Source organism: Oikopleura dioica, chromosome PAR (genome assembly GCF_907165135.1).
Source record: "Oikopleura dioica chromosome PAR, OKI2018_I68_1.0, whole genome shotgun sequence".
NCBI classification, from domain to species: Eukaryota; Metazoa; Chordata; class Appendicularia; order Copelata; family Oikopleuridae; genus Oikopleura; species Oikopleura dioica.
Genome location: NC_137293.1, coordinates 2,042,725 through 2,059,602, shown reverse-complemented (window position 1 = coordinate 2,059,602; position 16,878 = coordinate 2,042,725). Strand labels below are relative to the sequence as shown.

At 40.3% G+C, this 16,878-nt stretch overlaps 5 protein-coding genes and 1 non-coding gene across 7 annotated transcripts; 3 read left to right on the top strand and 3 right to left on the bottom strand.

Moving 5' to 3' along the window:
* Positions 1-1,609: 1,609 nt before the first annotated feature.
* On the bottom strand, positions 1,610-3,278 carry LOC145703552 (uncharacterized). The gene is made up of 7 exons (XM_081780927.1): positions 3,170-3,278; positions 2,730-3,120; positions 2,484-2,687; positions 2,344-2,446; positions 2,085-2,304; positions 1,837-2,040; positions 1,610-1,793 (listed from the first exon to the last, which is right to left on the bottom strand). Exons 1-7 carry the CDS (start codon positions 3,232-3,234, stop codon positions 1,634-1,636), a joined length of 1,347 nt encoding a protein of 448 aa, XP_081637053.1. The 5' UTR covers positions 3,235-3,278; the 3' UTR covers positions 1,610-1,633.
* Positions 3,279-7,238: 3,960 nt separating this feature from the next.
* Positions 7,239-10,016, top strand: LOC145703329 (uncharacterized). 2 transcript variants are annotated; one of them, XM_081780675.1, is made up of 7 exons: positions 7,239-7,362; positions 7,522-7,728; positions 7,941-8,073; positions 8,124-8,246; positions 8,330-8,535; positions 8,785-9,030; positions 9,131-10,016. In XM_081780675.1, the coding sequence occupies exons 2-7, from the start codon at positions 7,612-7,614 to the stop codon at positions 9,281-9,283; spliced, it is 978 nt and encodes a 325-aa protein (XP_081636801.1). In that variant the 5' UTR covers positions 7,239-7,362; positions 7,522-7,611; the 3' UTR covers positions 9,284-10,016. The 2 variants fall into 2 exon arrangements, with proteins under 2 accessions (XP_081636801.1, XP_081636802.1); XM_081780676.1 differs by having other exon boundaries at positions 8,339-8,535; positions 9,131-10,015.
* A 9-nt stretch (positions 10,017-10,025) lies between these two features.
* LOC145703328 (protein O-glucosyltransferase 3-like) lies at positions 10,026-11,839 on the bottom strand. Its single transcript, XM_081780674.1, has 4 exons — positions 11,679-11,839; positions 11,512-11,635; positions 10,240-11,377; positions 10,026-10,193 (listed from the first exon to the last, which is right to left on the bottom strand). Exons 1-4 carry the CDS (start codon positions 11,727-11,729, stop codon positions 10,076-10,078), a joined length of 1,431 nt encoding a protein of 476 aa, XP_081636800.1. The 5' UTR covers positions 11,730-11,839; the 3' UTR covers positions 10,026-10,075.
* An 857-nt stretch (positions 11,840-12,696) lies between these two features.
* Positions 12,697-12,768, top strand: TRNAE-CUC (transfer RNA glutamic acid (anticodon CUC)). Its single transcript has one exon. It is a non-coding gene; the product is annotated as a tRNA-Glu (tRNA).
* Positions 12,769-13,081: 313 nt separating this feature from the next.
* On the top strand, positions 13,082-13,557 carry LOC145701753 (uncharacterized). The gene is made up of 2 exons (XM_081778972.1): positions 13,082-13,219; positions 13,259-13,557. The coding sequence occupies exons 1-2, from the start codon at positions 13,090-13,092 to the stop codon at positions 13,495-13,497; spliced, it is 369 nt and encodes a 122-aa protein (XP_081635098.1). The 5' UTR covers positions 13,082-13,089; the 3' UTR covers positions 13,498-13,557.
* Positions 13,555-16,671, bottom strand: LOC145701748 (uncharacterized). Its single transcript, XM_081778967.1, has 5 exons — positions 15,470-16,671; positions 14,596-15,426; positions 14,274-14,549; positions 13,857-14,120; positions 13,555-13,780 (listed from the first exon to the last, which is right to left on the bottom strand). Exons 1-5 carry the CDS (start codon positions 16,605-16,607, stop codon positions 13,599-13,601), a joined length of 2,691 nt encoding a protein of 896 aa, XP_081635093.1. The 5' UTR covers positions 16,608-16,671; the 3' UTR covers positions 13,555-13,598.
* Between the last annotated feature and the right edge of the window lie 207 nt (positions 16,672-16,878).

Here is a 16,878-nt window from a genome sequence, read left to right as displayed (position 1 = left end):
CATTCCGGTGCTCAGATGCCTTGCGAGTGCTTTACCCACGTGGGTCTGATGTTCTCAAAGCTTATGTTTTCAACAATAAAAATACGTGATGATGAAATGATCAGTAAATTCATTTTCGTAGTTCTCATTCGAGCCATAGATTCCGTCCATCCTGTCACTGTATTCGGTATCAGAGAGTATTTAGGGGTAAGGGGCTTGAATATTTTGAAGTGAAATTTAAATTTTCTTTGCGAGTTTCAAAAAGTTTTGCTTGAAAAATCGCCGATTTGAAATGGAAAAATCCGATTTGAAATCGGTCATGGGGTAAGGCTTACCCGGTAAGCAAAGGAAGCCTTAAGGGGGAGGTCGTCGAGAAAATTTTTTTTGTCTTTTCAAAATTCTGATTATATTTTTGGTCCCTAGCTTTTTCTCGATTTGTTAACTTTTTAATGTAAAATTTTCGATTTTAAGTCTCGAACTTGAAATTTCTTGAAAATTATTAGTTGTTGATTTCGTCGAAAAACTATCTGAAACTGATTAGTATGCACTAGGCATTGTTTTAAAATGATTTCTGACTAATAATTTTAAGAAAAATCCGAGTCTTTGTGATTTTTGTAGAAATTTCCATGAAAAAATGGGTAAAAATGTCGATTTTGACGAAAATCGAATATTTTTAATCAATAAGAAAAAATTTTTTATGATAGTAACCCTTAATTTTTTGACCGCCGGTTAATTTTTAAGGGTCTAAACTATTTATAAATTATATTTGATGAAGAAAAAAAAACTCGGTTTTCGAGATTTTTTGGTCACGAGACACCCCCACTTCAACCCTAATTTTTGAAAAATTTTTCTAAAAAATTTTTTTTCTGCTTTTCGCCGGTTAATTTTTCAAACCCTTTTCTTTTAATCTAAAAAGTCAGAATTTTTCTATCTAATCGGGTTTCTCCGCATTTTTGGTCACGGAAATCCCGATTCTCGTCGACCTCCCCCTTAAATTTTACCTCGAATATGGAATACGTAGGGTTCTACGGTAGGGAGCGTCCGTATCGGAAAGCGAAAGGAATTTTGAAAACAAACGCGGCGATCAGCTTAGCTTTCAATATTATGAGAAAACATGTCTCGATCCCTTTGTGATAAGAAACATTTCGTTTTGAAAAACGTTTTATAAAAATTAACGTTGTTGCCCGATCAAACGAAAAAATAATTGAGCTATTTTAATTTTGTTTTGATCTCTTATTGCCAATAATAATAAGATATTTGCCAGATCTTGGTAAAAATGACTATTCGTATGTGCTTCTTTAGCCACCTTTTTTTATCGAAGGAAAATTTTCGACCATCTTGACTTTAATTTGAATATTCAGGTCAAAACTTACGTCAAATCAAATCAGAATAAAGGTGCTTTACTTTTATTCAAAATTCGATATGCTCCACTCGTGGGATGAATTTGGCGCTTCCCTTCTTCTTATGTCGGAATGTGAAGATTCAAGAGGGGCACGTTCCAGTGACGGTTCAACTCATAACACGCCCTCTGCATTTTAATTAACTTTTCGAGTTAAAAATAAGTTTCTCATAATAAGGTAAGCAAGAAAACAAGCTATCTTGGACAACATCCAATCTGGAATTTTAGACAGATTTTTAATTTCTATGAGAAATCTCAAGGAGCAAAACAGAAATTTTCGCAGGAATCTTCACACTGGCCAGGCTCTGATTCCCAAACCACTGGTCTTGTGAACTGCCGACCATGGCCCATTACCATTTCTTGGTCCGAAATGGAGCCTTCATCCCAAGTGAACTTTTCCGACTGGTAAGGACTCCTAAAAACAAAATCTAAGAAACAAGAAACTGCCGTTTACTTACTGATTTCCGGCGATTGAGAAAATCTTATTGCCAAGAGCGTAAACTGTGTTGTACCGAGTTGCAAAATTGAGTTCTCCAACACGTGACCATTCAAGATTGCTGAAGAGATAGACGTCCCTCATCGCAGCGTTGGTTTCGTAACTGTATCCACCCACGGAGAGAATTCCTTCTGGTACTGTCACCACTCCAGCACTGTAGTGTGTTCTGAATTTTTGCTGAAAATATTTCTTTTCCATGAATCTTTTTACTCTGGATGGTCCTGCACGAGCTCCCAAGCGGCTTCGCCGAGAATTTCAACTTTCATCCCTTCTGTCGCGGACCAAGCGCCGACAGCAATAGGTTGATTTTCATACATTCCAAGTGCACCTCGATAGTGACCAACATTCGTCTCTCTTGCTTCAATTCGAGAGCTAGAGCCGTTGAACACCTCGCAAGTCTTGGACGGATTGTTTCGGAAGCAAAGATAGACTAAAAACTCGAACAAAAGATGATAGGGTAAGAAGCTACCTTCTGAATCATTTTGGACAGCAACAGAGCCGAAGTACGCGTCAAAATTGGTGAGCAGCTTGTAATCGAAATCGACAAATTCGCATCCAGCCAGAATGCTCACCTTTAATGTTTAAAACCTTTCAGAAAATTAACCTCACCCGTCGAAAGTCGTAGTCGCCGCCGAAAAGGTAGAGCTGACCCTTGAGCATGGCATGACCAGCTTTGTAAAGATATCCGTTTGAACCAACTCGAGGCTCCGGAGTCGAGTAATATCGTTGTTCAAGGAAATCACCTTCGCTTCCAATCAAATAGTTGACTCGATCAAGCTCCAGATCGCTGATCACTTGAAGATATCGCTCACACTACGAAAAAAAAATTACTATTGAAAATGACGAAAACCTTGCCTTTGTTGAGTCTTCGCAAGGACATCCATTAGGGCAGTTTTTCATGCAAGGGCAGTCCTCAAGATTGGACTCATACTCATCGTAGCAAGTTCTGTGACAAGTCGGATCATTAGAACACTGCTTCAAGCAAAAATCCAGGAAACCGGAGTTCTTGTCAACGCAGACTTGATAGTTGACGTCATTAGCTTGTGGATTGTCGCAAGCACCGCAGAAAGTGCTCTGACAGCCATCACATCCGTTCGGGCAATTGGTTGAGCATGGACAGTCGTCCATTGCAAGTTGATTGTTCTCTAGACAAATTGCCTGGCATCGGCTGTCTTCGCATGATGCGATGCAATCTTCGAAAACTCCGCTGTTGTGAGCTTGGCAAGCATCGTAAGCGTCTTGATTTCTGAAAAATAATGGTTTCGAAACTCTCATTTTTCTCTTGAAAAACTCACGGGCAATCATTTGATTGAGAAGCGACGAGGCCAAATCCGGCAAAAACATTTGAAATATGCCTCATTTTTTGCAATTTTCTCTGGCTCTTTAGCAAAGACTGGTGCTCTTTGACCAGGGAACCGGTTTTTAAAGAGAATTTTAAGAGAATGATTTCTGTGAATAAATATCAATTGGAGGCGTGTCAATAAGTTTCACAGTACGCGTATTGCATCATCCGGAAGGGTTAAATGTCAAGCAGGAATTCATCGTTTAAAACTATCAAAAAATTATTTTCTTCCGAAAAAAGGTTCTCCTTGTTGATTTCATCATTGACTTGGCGATATTTGTCACAAAAATGGGGATCTATTGGCAAGAAATTAAAGTTCACTTTAAACCAGTTGTCTCAAATTCTTACGAGAGGATAACTACCGTGTTCCAGGAAGATAATTGATCATTTCCCGATTCCCCGCGCGTCAGAAGGATCTGATCCCGGATGAAATGAGGGTTTTGATTGAGTATAATGAGCCCAACAGATTTTCGCGCCTGCATAAAAACCGAGCAGCAGACTTTCTCGCCAGTTCAATTCGAGAATGAAAGTTTTTGGATACGTCGCTAGCTGTGCTTTTGCCTCGCCTTTTTGGATACTCCCAGGTCTTTATTTTTTCGTTCAAGGTTTTTAAACAAACTTTACTGCATTCAGACTTGGCAAAATTAGCTAAACCAGGAGTGGAGAAGCGAAAAGCACCTGTTGATGCGCTGAACATTGACATGAAATCCTTCGACTTCGACGACTTTATTACTGATTACTTCGGCGCTTGAGAACTCCTTGCTTATTTTCTTCATGAAATTCTTAATAAACAAATTTTTTGTTCATGTCCGTCTTAAACTACTTATCTGCATTAAATTTGAATTACCCATCAAATTTTGAATATATTTGATGCTGAAATCAACGAGGAAATAAAGAGAAAGGGCTCAGAAGGCGGCTCATCCCCGGGGCAAAGCCAAGCGCGCCCGGTGGGGTGAAAATGCTGAGAGCTGCATTTTCTGAATCGATTCGCGCTCGACGGGTGTCTTGCGCCAGACGCCAGCTGATTGGCCCAGCCGTCATAATGCGTCGGTGGGCGCATCTCCCCGCTCGCCGAGACGATTTTTCAAAATCCCAAAAACCGGACGCAACTTTTTTCTTGAAGATCCGACTTAACTAATCCCTCATTTTTGAAAAATAGAGATTTACTGAAAAGAAAAGGAATTCGTAGAAGACTTCAACAAAGAAGATGCTTGTAACAACCATTTTATTATCATAATTTTATTCTAATTCATTTTTATTTAATTATCTTATGTTTAACCTTTTTATCGCTGAAAATCAAGTAATTTTTGAATAATGAAATTAAGATTGACAATGTTTACTTTTGCCCGAACATTTGACTAAAACCTGTGTTCAACAACATGTGCGAAAAACCTGAGTCAGGTTCCGAGGTCAGACTAAAAAGGTAGTCTCATAATGACCCCTTCCTGTAGGCGAGCCGCGATAAACAGTGGTAGTTGGGGTTATAAATATGAGGAGTAACACTAAGGCCGAGGGAGATTTTCACTATCTCGCTGGGCGAACCTGCTAGTGAAAGCTGGCTTAGCACCACTCAGCAAATGGCCCCAGAACGAAGCTTTCTTTTTCACAGAGAATAGCTGGCCCGTGCACCTGCTGCATCGAAGAATAACTTTGTTTTCAGTATCAAAAGTGAAGGTTATGTAATTCTTCAAATTTTGACTTTCGCGTGTGAAAATTGAATTTCCGGAAATTATATATATCTGTTGAACGATCCTTAGGCTAGGCGATTTCACGCTTCTCAGCTTCCGGCCAAGAGAACGAATGGCCACAGGAAACAGGCTAATAGCCGATGATCATGTTTTTTCCGACGCGGTCAAGTGTGCCAGAGCCCTCCGATTTGATAAGAATGACTGCTAATCTTGCCGATTTTGGAGAGCTGTAATTTTTTGCTTCCAAAATCATCCGGCCGCAAATCGGGCAAATTTGACACGGGTGAACACGGGCTACTTGACCCAAGGACTGCTGATAAAAAAAAGGGGTATCGCGGGCCCTAAGTGCCAGCGGAAATATCAACGATGTTTACTTTATCTTCTTTTACACACTTTCCTCGGGTAAACTTACTTGAGCCATATTTCTAAATTGCCAGTTCTGAGTTCTCAAAATTGAGTTTCAAGAAAAAAACTGAAAATTAAGGGCGTCAAGCTCATTGACAATGAGCTCAATGAGTCATTGTGGAATTTATCTTCAAGATTTTATGATTTTTTGGCTGTCAATTTGAATGTTAAAAATGGTAGTTTCTTGTAGCTAAGCCAGGTTCCTCAAATTCACAACGAAAAAGTGACGGTTTGAGTGTTAAACTGACAGATTTGAATTTGACAGATGGCGAAGCCGACCTCCCTTCGTAGAGCTATTCAAACAAGGGGAGACGTAAATCGAGTTAATTTTTTATTGATTCTACGCTCTATCTACCGCTCTATTCATATACGACCGCTCGCGTGTAAGTCCATAGCGAGTTATGAATAATTATGAAAGGAAATTTAAATTGAGAGAAATTCAAAAGCCCGTCAAAAAAGCGTGAAAGTTTTGAAATTCGAGAAAGAAAAAGAGCGAGGAGATTTTGAATTAAATTCCAGGAAAGGTCTGGCTCGTGCGCCGAGAGATGATTTATTATTCTTGATGCTCCAAGAAAAACAAGCGCGGTGTAATTCGCGGGATAATTTTGAAAACTTGACGGCCACGATAATTTTATCCTCGCGAAGATATTCGTGCAAAATTGCCTTTACTAGAATATAAGTACGTCTATATAAGTGTTGAATCAGTCTTTTTATCACTGTCAGATTCTTGCTTATCGGAAAACAGTTTCAAATTAAAGGTTTTTTAAACATCAATAATCCAATTATCGTGAAAATTCTTCTTTTCTTACAAAATCAATCGTAACAATTTGATATAAAAATGGCCCCATGCATACATTTTTGATCAACTCTTTTGTAAAAATAGTGTTTAGTTTCTATACTTCTTTCTGTTACTTTGCCTTGATTAAATAATAATTAAATTATTATCTTTGCATTCCATAACCATCTGTGTACCAATTCCTTCCGAAAATTCTGTGTGGTAATTTGCTAGTCATCAAACACCAATTTCGCTACGCGTGCTGGCGCACAACTCACACCTCCACCAGAAAAAAAAAACGAAATGCGAGTGCGCACCCATTATTATAAGCGCTGCTGCACCACACCAGCACTATCCCTGCGTGGGTGGTGGTGCGTGAAAATTCACTTTGATTCACCCTTAGGGTGATTTTCTGGCGCCAAGGTGTCTAGATATTCCACTCTCTGTTCGCAACGCGCCCCGCTGTCTTACAAAAAGGCGCCTTTCTTTTTCAAAATAGTAAATACCAATTTTAACCGCTGCTTTTTTCAGAAAACGTTACAGTAAGAACTCACTGTAGTTAGAGAAGCTGATCGTCATCGAGAAACAACAAACAAGAAAAGAACCAACAACTAGAATCGAGGAAGAGAACAAACAAGAGAACCACATTTGAGACGAATTTCAATAAGGATTTCTGAGTGAAATTCTTACCCCCCTTTTTTATTGGCTCATTGGAAAGAGCGTAAAAAGTTATCCTAGATTCGCCCAAAAAAGGATGAAATTTCCCCCGAAATGACGTCATGGCACGTGACCAAAGTTCCAAAAGTACCAAAACTTTGGACGCTCCGCATTTTCGACCCACTTTAGCTATCAGGGCGTGCGATAGTGGAAAATGATCGTCGCAACGAGAGCTATGCGTGCATCTAGGTTTCATCCCTCCAAAATTTTTTCAAAAAATTGAAATTATGAAATTATGAAAAGGGTTGAAAAAATTTTTGAAGGGATTAAACCTAGATGCACGCATAGCTCTCGTTGCAACGATCATTTTCCACTATCGCACGCCCTGATAGCTAAAGTGGATCGAAAATGCGGAGCGTCCAAAGTTTTGGTACTTTTGGAACTTTGGTCACGTGCCATGACGTCATTTCGGGGAAATTTCATCCTTTTGGGCGAATCGAGGATAACTTTTTACGCTCTTTCCAATGAGCCAATAAAAAAGGGGGGTTAGAATTTCACTCAGAAATCCTTATTGAAATTCGTCTGAATAGAAGAAGCATTTTGCTAGTTCCACTTGGAAAGGTAATTATCGCCTTATTAAGGGGATGCTGCTCAAGAAAAGCAGCGGCGCGTGAAGTTTCCTACATATTTGTTCACACTTGGGCGCATCCCGCGGCGCATCAGGATTTCTGCACCTGACGCAGATTTAGTACAAACAGCTCTAAATAACAACATATTTAGCGCCTCTTCATCCCGCGGTGTAAAAACAAGAATCGAAACTGAGAAATTCTGGATTGAGAGACGATTGAAAATTGAAGAGAGAAACAAAAGATGGCAGATCACGCAGCAGATCCAGCGAATGATCCGAATCATGCGGCAGCCGCGGCCGCTGCAGCTGCGAATCAATGGGCAACAGGACTTGCTGCTGGAAATCCATACTTGCCACAGGTACAGCTAAGAGAGTAGACATCGTTTACCGCGATCTAGGTTCGGTAACCTGTGTTAATACCTGAATCAACCCCTGAACGAGCAGCTTTTCATTGAAGCTCTTTCAGGATCCTGACTCAGGTTACTACACAGGAAGACCAGCTTATTCCTTCATGTTGAGCCAGTGTTTACTTTTAGTCAATTAATATTCTTAGTGTTATTGATTTTTATAGAGTATACCGGGGGATCAAAATGGCGGGATGCAATATCCATGGGGTCAAGATTTCAACCCCCTGGCTGGACTGAACGCGCTTCAAGGAGGCTTGCCGGGCGTTCGACCTCAAACGCCTGGCATGGGACTTCCTGGTAGGATTTCAAACCCCCTCTTCCGTCTATTGATTGTGTTTTTCTTTCAGGGTATCCGAATCCTTGGGCGCAAATGGGCGGCTATCCAGGGCAGGTTCCTGAAGCGCCAAATCTTGGGAAGGCGGAAACGAAGAAGAAAAAGGAGAAATCCAGGCCTAGTCCTTATGAAAAAGGTAAGAGAATAGTCACCTGACTGATAAATTGTCTTGTTTTTGAAGTCCTTTTTTGCTTTATTGATGATATTTTTTTTAAAAAGCTTTTGAAGGCGGACACATGCTCCCAGCAAAGCAAGAAAAAGAAGAAGATCTGTCAATGCTGACGCCAGCCGAACGAGAGGAGCGTGAGAGGCAGAGACGAGTCGCCAATAATGCTCGTGAAAGGTTACGCGTGAGGGATATCAACGAAGCCTTCAAGGAGCTCGGCAGGATGACTCAAATGCATCTCAAAAATGATAAGCCTCAGGTAATCATCAAGTTCCTTTTTTGCTTTACGGGGTTAGTTTTGGGAACTCGCTTTCAGATCCGTTCGAATTCCTATTATCCGATTGTTCTAAGTTACTTACTGGGTTTTCACAGGGAAGGACCGTACTTGCTCGTTCTTGATTATTCTAATAGGCTTCTGTTACCCGTCAAAATTATTCGAAAGAAAAATCCAATTAGACCGACTTCTGTCCTTTTAGAATAACTGCTGTCTCTAACAACCCGCTTTTAGACAAAACTATCTATTCTACAACACGCAGTAAACGTGATCATGAATCTGGAGCATCAAGTGCGCGACCGCAATCTCAACCCAAAAGCAGCCTGCCTCAAGAGAAGGCCGGACGGGGCCGATCCAAGCTCGATGGGACTGCCTCAATCGCAATTACCGAGTCAGCCAGTGCCGCCAACTGGCTCGCAACCCGACTTTTCGCAAATTCCTAATCAACCTGCTAACGGCACTTCTTCGAGTGATAATATGGTGAGTACTGGAATCAAGTAAACATGCTTTAAGATTGTCGGTCCCGTAAAAGTGGCGCCGATCGTCCAATTTTTCTTGCAATTCTTAACTGATATTTCAGGTGCCGCCCAACAAGATCCCCTACAGCGAGTTCGGCCCCGGCTCGGTCCTGAACCCTCCTGCTTCTGTTGCCTCTCTGGGATCGTACCCATCCCATTCCGCCGCACCGCATCTGGACCCCAATCTGCCCTCGCACATGTCTTCCTTCCAGTAGCAGTGGTCCTTTCTTTTAACATGACTCTCACCAACTTCCTTCACCTCGAAACACTTTAAATATCGAAAGAAGCAAAATAAGTATTAACGCAGACATCCTAACAAAAGAGTTAAAGTTATAGTTGCGCACCTGCTTAAACTTTTATAAATTTTAACTGTATATACTGTTATCGGGGAGCGTTTTGTTGATAACTGCAATTTTCAGTTTTAAAAACGAACAAGAATGCTTCAATTTATCTTTTTTCTAGCGCTGCGCTGGGGCTATTTACTTTCGTTCACTTTTTCAAAATAGCCCTGCTTTAGTTCGGACTTCTCTGAGGATTTTTGCCCTCTGGAATTCAACCCTTTGTAACAAAAATGCAGTCAATGAAAAAACCCCACTGCCTAGACTCCTTTCCGAGTCGCCAAACACTCACTGAATGCGAAATCATCACCAATTCTTATCAGATCTAACAAAACAAGCCAATTCAAAAAAGACAAAAACAAAAGTTAAGTTCTTTATTTTTAGTTTCTTTCCTAGTCACTTTCCAATCAGTATTCTTCCTCCAAGTCTTTATCACCAAGTTTATACATTTACTTTAATTTAATCTTATCTAACAATTCCCTTATTCAATTTAATACTGCTTTAATATCGCGTAACAGTAACGAACTTTACGAACACAAACCCACAAGCACACTGTATTATAAACTTTGTCGATTTTGCCAGAAAAAGATTTCTCAATAAATTTGACGAATAATAACTTGTTGTTTGTTTTTATTCAACTTTTGTGCAGTAAATTAGAAATTCTAGTGTTCACAACTCATCATGACTCTCATGCATCTCGCAATTACAGGTTGATACAGTTATTTCTGGATCTTTGTCGATAAGTTCGAAGTCTTCGGTTACGGTAGGGTCGAAATCCATCAACTCGCTAGAATTTTCTCATTAGAAAAAAGAAAAGTATAATTTAAGCGTACCTGTACTGTTCAAATGCTTGTAAATAATGACAGTAAACATTTTCCGGCTTCAAAAGGTCCCTTGTCAAGTCGAATCCATTCTGAGCAATCCACTCAGCAATTTCGTCGTTTTCCAGGGCCCATTGTATTTTCTCTTCTATGTTTTCAGTTTTCTCGTCTACTTCAACGAAATCGATGTCCTTTCTCAAATATGGGTACCACCACTCAGCATATTTTGATTTCTGTTTGAAGATTAAAGAGTTTGTTTGGAAGATGTAGGGCGCTCTGTAGGGAGCTACAGTCCCGTCCAACAGCAGTTGAAATTTGAAGTTGCCAAAATCGGTCATTGGGACGATCGGGACCTTCTTATCTTCCCCTTGGGAATGGAATTGAAAGCTGGTTATTCCAGCGTCTATTGAAGTGTTGTTCAGAGAGGATACCCTTATTCTTTCTTTTGAGGAATCTCTTCCCCGGAAAAAGCCTTTTGGGACCTTTTGCTTCCATTTAGGCCCGTTGAGCTGCATGGTTAGGATGTCAACGTTTATTTTTGACATGGAAAGAAGCGTTGTTTTGATCTGATCCCAGGTTGGAACGACGATATCGCTCGTTGAATCGCTTCCACACCAAGAAAAGATCGGGAAATCTGTAGACAGGGGCCAGTCACCTACGTTGAAGAAGAATTCGATGTCTGGAAGCCTGACTTTTCGGAGGAGGGAAAGAATGATGCCGTCCGAGAAGCGCTTGAAATCTAGGTTGGGAGAAAGGGTCTTTGAATAAAGTCTGTTGTTCTTGATGATGTAATGGACAACGCTGTCGTCGGCGAAGGTTTTTGAAGAATGATTGGCGATGGTCTCTTTTGTGATTTTTTTGCTCTTCAACCGGTTGAATGAAGATGTTAAATGCTTGAACTCTTCGCATTGGAAAGAGTTTTTGAATTCATCTCTAGACTTTGGGCAGGAACAGGACTCCGAGAGAAGGTTTTTGAAGGTTTTTTCAAAGATTGGCGAGTTTCGGTATTGAAGTTTGAGGGTCGACGAAGTTAGAAAGGGGGAGATGACTTTATATCGGAAGAGAACGCGGCCATCGTGAGTTACTCCAAAGTCTGTTCTTGCTCGAGCTCGTTTGCCTGATTTTTCATCGATTATTTTGAACGAAATATCTAAAAAAGTGTTCGAATAAAGAATTAAAAATGATTGAACGAATTATAATTTGATGAACAATTCATCTCACAGATAAATTATTGTCAGTTGGTTACATCTTCTTGAAGAAGAGTAAAGATTTAAAAAAACTCACCCGAAGGATCAAAATCAGAAAAAATCGTTCCATTCTGAGTAGGTATCCCGTAAAAATATCTTACAGGTAAATTGACTTGCTCGTTCAACCCGGGTCCTTCGAATTTCCACTCAATTCGATTACCCTATAAAAGGGTTAATATGCGCGGAGTTTTCGTACGATCATACCTGTATTTTCTGCCAAAGAAAAAGTAGTAAAGTTTCACAATTTATTTTCATTATTTTATATTTGATTTCTCTTTAAATTTTTTCCAACCGGATGCTGGATATAAGTAGCTGGCCGACACGCATCAAAATATATTATCGGTTGCTTCCGGATAGCTGATCGCTTGTGACGCAGGGTCAAAACCACACGGTTTCTGCGTTTGCGCGGTTATCCTAGAGTCAGTGCTTCTATAGAAACCGACAAAGGGCCTAATGCCAATACATCAATCACGCGGATATTCGAAATTTAGACAGAAAGAGGCATTAGAAAAATTCAATTCCTCGTGTTGAAAAATAATAATTTTATTTACGCTCATAGAATAATATTCAATTATAGAAAAAGAGAGCTTCAATAAAATTTCTCTTTGAAAAATTTCATGAATTCTTTTTTCTTTCTAATTCTATGTTGCGATGATCCAGAATGATCATTGATCACTGATGATCAGTGACTGATCAGTGAATCAAGTTGAAATCAAACCCCAAGGACAAATATTAATCACGAGCATAAAACCGAAAATTTCATAGCACTCCCGAGCGTTGTTTATGCGACCTCGGTTTATTGATAAACAGCTCCCGCGATGTTTCTAAATATGAAACGAAATAAGTTAACTTTCATGCTCAGTAAGCGATGCTTTCTCTTCTGACTCAGCTTGGTATTTGAAATAAAGCTAAAAGTTGAAGCTTAGAGGGAGGTGAGTTGAACCTTTGGCGGATTTCAGGAGTGATGAACATGATTGACATTTTGATATTCCAAAGCCAGCGTTAGTCGATCCATGGTTTGTCAACAAGATCGAAACAAGATATCAGAAATTCTGATTCAGAATGAATTCATTGAACTGGAGTCTTATTTGTTTGTGACGGTCGTTGAGTCTGAGTTGGAAAACCTTCGATTGTCTGTCGACCAAATAATTATCTATGGTGTAACTGAAAGACTCCCAGTACAACTTCGGGCGTGGGTACTATCTTGAGGTCGTTAGACAAGTCCCGAATGGTCTAGGGGTTAGGATTCCAGATTCTCACTCCGGCGGCCCGGGTTCGATTCCCGGTTCGGGAGGACTTTTGAAAAACAAAGGTTCTGAACTCGAAATCCTAACTTGGCTTGAAAGCTCCATTTAACGGTTCTTGATAGAAAAGATTGCTTGCAACAAGACTAAACTGGCGACTTTATACTAAGACTTAGTCGATAAGTCAAATGATTGAAAAATGCTGAGAATATTTTCTAAATCCCAAAGATAAACCTTAAATCAAGCCTGTTTATACTCATGTGACATGAATTCGTTTCTCTGAATTAATCTTACCACAGCTGGCGGTCTATCTTATCTCACGCGCATAAAAACGATTCGGTCGGCGGTTCGAATCAGAGTCTTTTGAAAAAATGAAGCTTTTGGGACTTTTTTTCGGTGCTTTGTCAGCTCAGCTCGTCGACGTCTATTTTGACGATCAGGGTCAACAATCGGAGGATGGCAAAACTTGGAGAGCTCTCGATGTCGACGAGAAAGGACCAGGTAAGTTTTCTTTATAAGATTAGCGTTTAATTTTTCTAGGAATGTGCAAGGGTCAGAAAATTCCAGCTGTTGAAAATGGCAAGTGGAAGTGCCAGCGAAACTTGAACGATGACGGTACCAAAAAAGGCAAGGGCCGAAAGTGCAAGCTCCAATGCAACAAAGGCTTCCAACAATTCTCCGATAAGCAGAACAGACCCTGGTCCGACGGAGTTGTCAAGTGCAAGTCCAACAAGGGCTGGAAGCGAAAGCCTGGAAAGATTTCCTGCGTCAAGAAGTAAATTAATCGCGCTTTTAATGATGCTTATTTTCTTCATGAACAATAAAGCATGACTATTCAATTGCTATCTTTTTATTATACAGGGTATAATATGTACAGTGATTACAGGCAGGCATTGGAGAATTGTTGCAGCGCGACTTGATAGACCATCAACGATTCGGGGTTGAAAAAGAAGCTCAGGAAGTTGTTGACTTTCAGCGTTTCCGATTCCGTTAGTCTGTTGAGATACAGTATCATCGCATGAAGGGGGTCGGAGTTACCTTTTGTTGATATTGACTCGTGAACTAAGGAATGAAAATAAGAATATTTAAAAATATCATTTTGAAGTTTCTAGGTATAATTATTCAAATAAAAGCATACCTCTTTGGTAGTCTTTGACGAGAAATTCAAAGGCAGCATCGACTAAAAAGGAGTTTTCTTCATTTTGAAGCAAAGCAATTTCGTTGAATGGCACTAGAATTTTCCCTGAGATGTATTGGAGAGCAAGGACGAGAAGAATTTGACGGTTGGATACAGATGTATTCGGTTTCGAAACTAAGGACCGCTTTCTACGTCTTGTCTGTTCAGGAAAGTCGAGGAAATAAGCAGCGTCGACTTTCTTTTTAATGTCCTCGAATTGATAATCTGAAGAGACCATGAAAGTGAAATTGGTATTTTCAATGCAATCGTCAGAGCTGTTGAAGCGGTTAGGTAATTTAAGTCATCTCAAAGAGAAAAAAATGAATAAAATTTGCTCAAAATAAAAGGAAATTATGGTTAATACAACTTTAATTTTACCTTGTGGAAAATTGATCTTTGCCAAGGTCATTCCACTAGAAGCTTTTTTGAACTGAAGAATTTCGATATTTTTGTCGTCCTCTGCCAAAGAAAGATCGAGAATTTTCTTATACTGCTTGTAGGCCCCTGATGATGGATCCTCTAAGTTTTCGTTGAAGTAGAGCGAGAGAATTATCTCGTGAGTATTGTCCACCACGATGAATTCTTTTGGAGCTTCTGTCGTTACAGCCTGCATCTCTTCAACAGCTTGACCAGATTGCTGCTGAGCAACGGCACCTGAAAATGAATTATTTTTAAATTCTTGATGAAAATTCACTCGTACCGATAAAATGCCCTTCTTTTGGTACTGTTTTTAAATAGTCGAAGATGTCTTTCCACTCCTCCTCCGACGTGATTCCTTTGATCGTCATGTTAGCTTCGATGCCAAAGTAAAAAACTGTCGATCGTTTCAAATTTTCGACGGAAATTTCCAGTGGCCCAAACGTCAGCCAAACTGGAGAGTCGACAAAAGCTTGCTCAATCACGGATTTCAGCTGTTTCGAGTAAAGAGATTCAGGCTCGTTCAGTTCATTGCTCCAGCCAGATTTGAGGACGACACGCACGGATTTCTCCAAAGAGCCCTGGAGGATCTCGTCTTTGTCCTTTTCCGGAATTGCAATCTCGGTGAAAAGGAATGAGTCTTTAACAATCTCCTCTATCGCTATCGCAAGATCGTTTTCCTGCGTGTTTTGGGTTCGTTTTGCAGAGAATTCTACGAGGGCTTCGACCATTATTTCATCGTCAGCGATCGATTGCGAAGGTGTGAGACTCTTTACCGTAACGGACAGTCTCTCGAATTCACTCATTCTGAAGTCCCTCTTTATCATCTGCGAGATTGTTTCTTTCAGCTCATCTGCTGCCAGAGTGTCTTTTTCGAGAACACTTTGCCAAGGAACAGAAAGTTTTATCTCTCGTTGAATCGTGGCGATTCCAGCTGAGGTTCTGTACGCATCGAAGCTGTAATTGTTCTCGAGTACGGATATTGCGAAGTCATGGATGGAGCCTTTCGAGAAACACTGGTTGTTGATAAGATTTCCAATCGCGAGGATCATCGGGGTGTTTCCAAGTGTATCATTTGTTGAGAAATCGATGAAATTCAGCATTTTCAGTGGGTCTTTAATTCAAAAATTATTTCATTAGCATTTTTTCTGGTTTACCTTTTTTGTAGTCAATGTTGACCATAATCTCGATCGCGAAATCTTCCAGTCTTTCTGAGTTCTCTTCCATGTTCTGATCGAAGGTCGAGAATGTCTTCGCAAGACCAGATACCTTTTCATCTTTGAACTGAGGATACTTGAGCGAAAACATGACTTCTGACTTGTCAAGTGGAGGTGGAGTTGGTGGCCTTGATTTTGATAGCATAGATCGGTCTTGGTCTTGCATGCTTCCGACATCAAATTGATCGTCAAAGTCAAATGCGGGGACCATTTTTTGATTCATCAAACTCGTCAAGTCGATGTCTCCATCTCGATCGTCTAGAATTGCTTTCAATGTGCTAGCCATTTTGTAGGTCTCTGGATCTCGGATCAACTGGTTGAGCATTTCCATTTTCATTCTGTCAATTTTATCCCCGCCAACGTCATCCGCCTCGTCCAACATGGTCAGCATCATCGGGTTAATTGAACCACTTGTTGCCATTTGCGCAAGCATTTGATTCTTGAGTAGTTCGGATGGCGATTTTGACTCCGAGCTTTCATCATTTTTATTGAGAAAAGATTGGACCATCATCTGACTGACAGGATCGCCGGAGGCTGACATCTGAGCTAACATTTGTTGCTTCAGCATCTCTGTTGTCGATTTCGACCCATTATCGTTTTCGTCATCATCATTCAGGAAAGACAGCAGCATCGGATTGATTGGAGTGCCGGAAGAAGACATCTGGCTCATCATTTGCGCCTTCATCATTTCTTTCGCTGAAAAATCCTGGTCACCATCGTCATTGAGCATGGACATAAGCATCGGATTAATTGAATTTCCAATAGAACCCATTTGCGACATCATCTGAGCCTTCATCATTTCAGAGACGTCCACATCACTTTTGTCATCATTCAAAAATGACAAAAGCATCGGGTTGATTTGTGCTTGATTTTCAGAATTGCCCATTTGTGCCATTAGCTGCGACTTCATCAATTCTGACGAAGAACCCTCACCATTGCTCAAAAGCGAAAGCAAAGCTGGATCAAACTGCTGTCTCTGATCTTGGTTCATCTCTGTCGGCATCATACCGGGTATAAAAAGTCCATTCAAACTGACACAATCAAGCCTCAGGAAAAGAAAAAGAAATATGACCTTCATTTTGTTTGAAAATTGAAATTCGCTAAAATTCGATTTGAAACTCGAATTTATATTGTCGCGAAAACTGTGAAATTTGGAATCTGAATGAGATGCATCATCGAACCAGTAAATAAATAGCGTCACAGGTGGATAAAGATATCGCTCGAGAAATCACAGCTTGTATCTCACTTATCTTCGAAAAGATCTAGCTACCGCTAAGGTACCTTAGATTCAACATAATTCTATATCAATTTGAGTTATTTCACGCTCTACTGAAGCATAGAATGAATTT

Excerpts from the sequence above, each read along its gene's own strand:
- LOC145703552 (XM_081780927.1), bottom strand. The coding sequence starts at position 3,234 with ATGAGGCATATTTCAAATGTTTTTGCCGGATTTGGCCTCGTCGCTTCT. Across the intron at positions 2,688-2,729 it reads CTTGCGAAGACTCAACAAAG|TGTGAGCGATATCTTCAAGT; the intron begins GCAAGGTTTTCG and ends TTTTTTTCGTAG. Across the intron at positions 2,447-2,483 it reads GCGACTACGACTTTCGACGG|GTGAGCATTCTGGCTGGATG; the intron begins GTGAGGTTAATT and ends TAAACATTAAAG.
- LOC145703329 (XM_081780675.1), top strand. The coding sequence starts at position 7,612 with ATGGCAGATCACGCAGCAGATCCAGCGAATGATCCGAATCATGCGGCA. Across the intron at positions 8,247-8,329 it reads GCCTAGTCCTTATGAAAAAG|CTTTTGAAGGCGGACACATG; the intron begins GTAAGAGAATAG and ends TTTTTTAAAAAG. Across the intron at positions 9,031-9,130 it reads CTTCTTCGAGTGATAATATG|GTGCCGCCCAACAAGATCCC; the intron begins GTGAGTACTGGA and ends CTGATATTTCAG.
- LOC145703328 (XM_081780674.1), bottom strand. The coding sequence starts at position 11,729 with ATGAAAATAAATTGTGAAACTTTACTACTTTTTCTTTGGCAGAAAATA. Across the intron at positions 11,636-11,678 it reads TTCTTTGGCAGAAAATACAG|GGTAATCGAATTGAGTGGAA; the intron begins GTATGATCGTAC and ends ACCCTTTTATAG. Across the intron at positions 10,194-10,239 it reads CAAGCATTTGAACAGTACAG|CGAGTTGATGGATTTCGACC; the intron begins GTACGCTTAAAT and ends AGAAAATTCTAG.
- LOC145701753 (XM_081778972.1), top strand. The coding sequence starts at position 13,090 with ATGAAGCTTTTGGGACTTTTTTTCGGTGCTTTGTCAGCTCAGCTCGTC. Across the intron at positions 13,220-13,258 it reads TGTCGACGAGAAAGGACCAG|GAATGTGCAAGGGTCAGAAA; the intron begins GTAAGTTTTCTT and ends TAATTTTTCTAG.
- LOC145701748 (XM_081778967.1), bottom strand. The coding sequence starts at position 16,607 with ATGAAGGTCATATTTCTTTTTCTTTTCCTGAGGCTTGATTGTGTCAGT. Across the intron at positions 14,550-14,595 it reads AAAAGAAGGGCATTTTATCG|GTGCCGTTGCTCAGCAGCAA; the intron begins GTACGAGTGAAT and ends ATTCATTTTCAG. Across the intron at positions 13,781-13,856 it reads CGTCAAAGACTACCAAAGAG|TTCACGAGTCAATATCAACA; the intron begins GTATGCTTTTAT and ends TTCATTCCTTAG.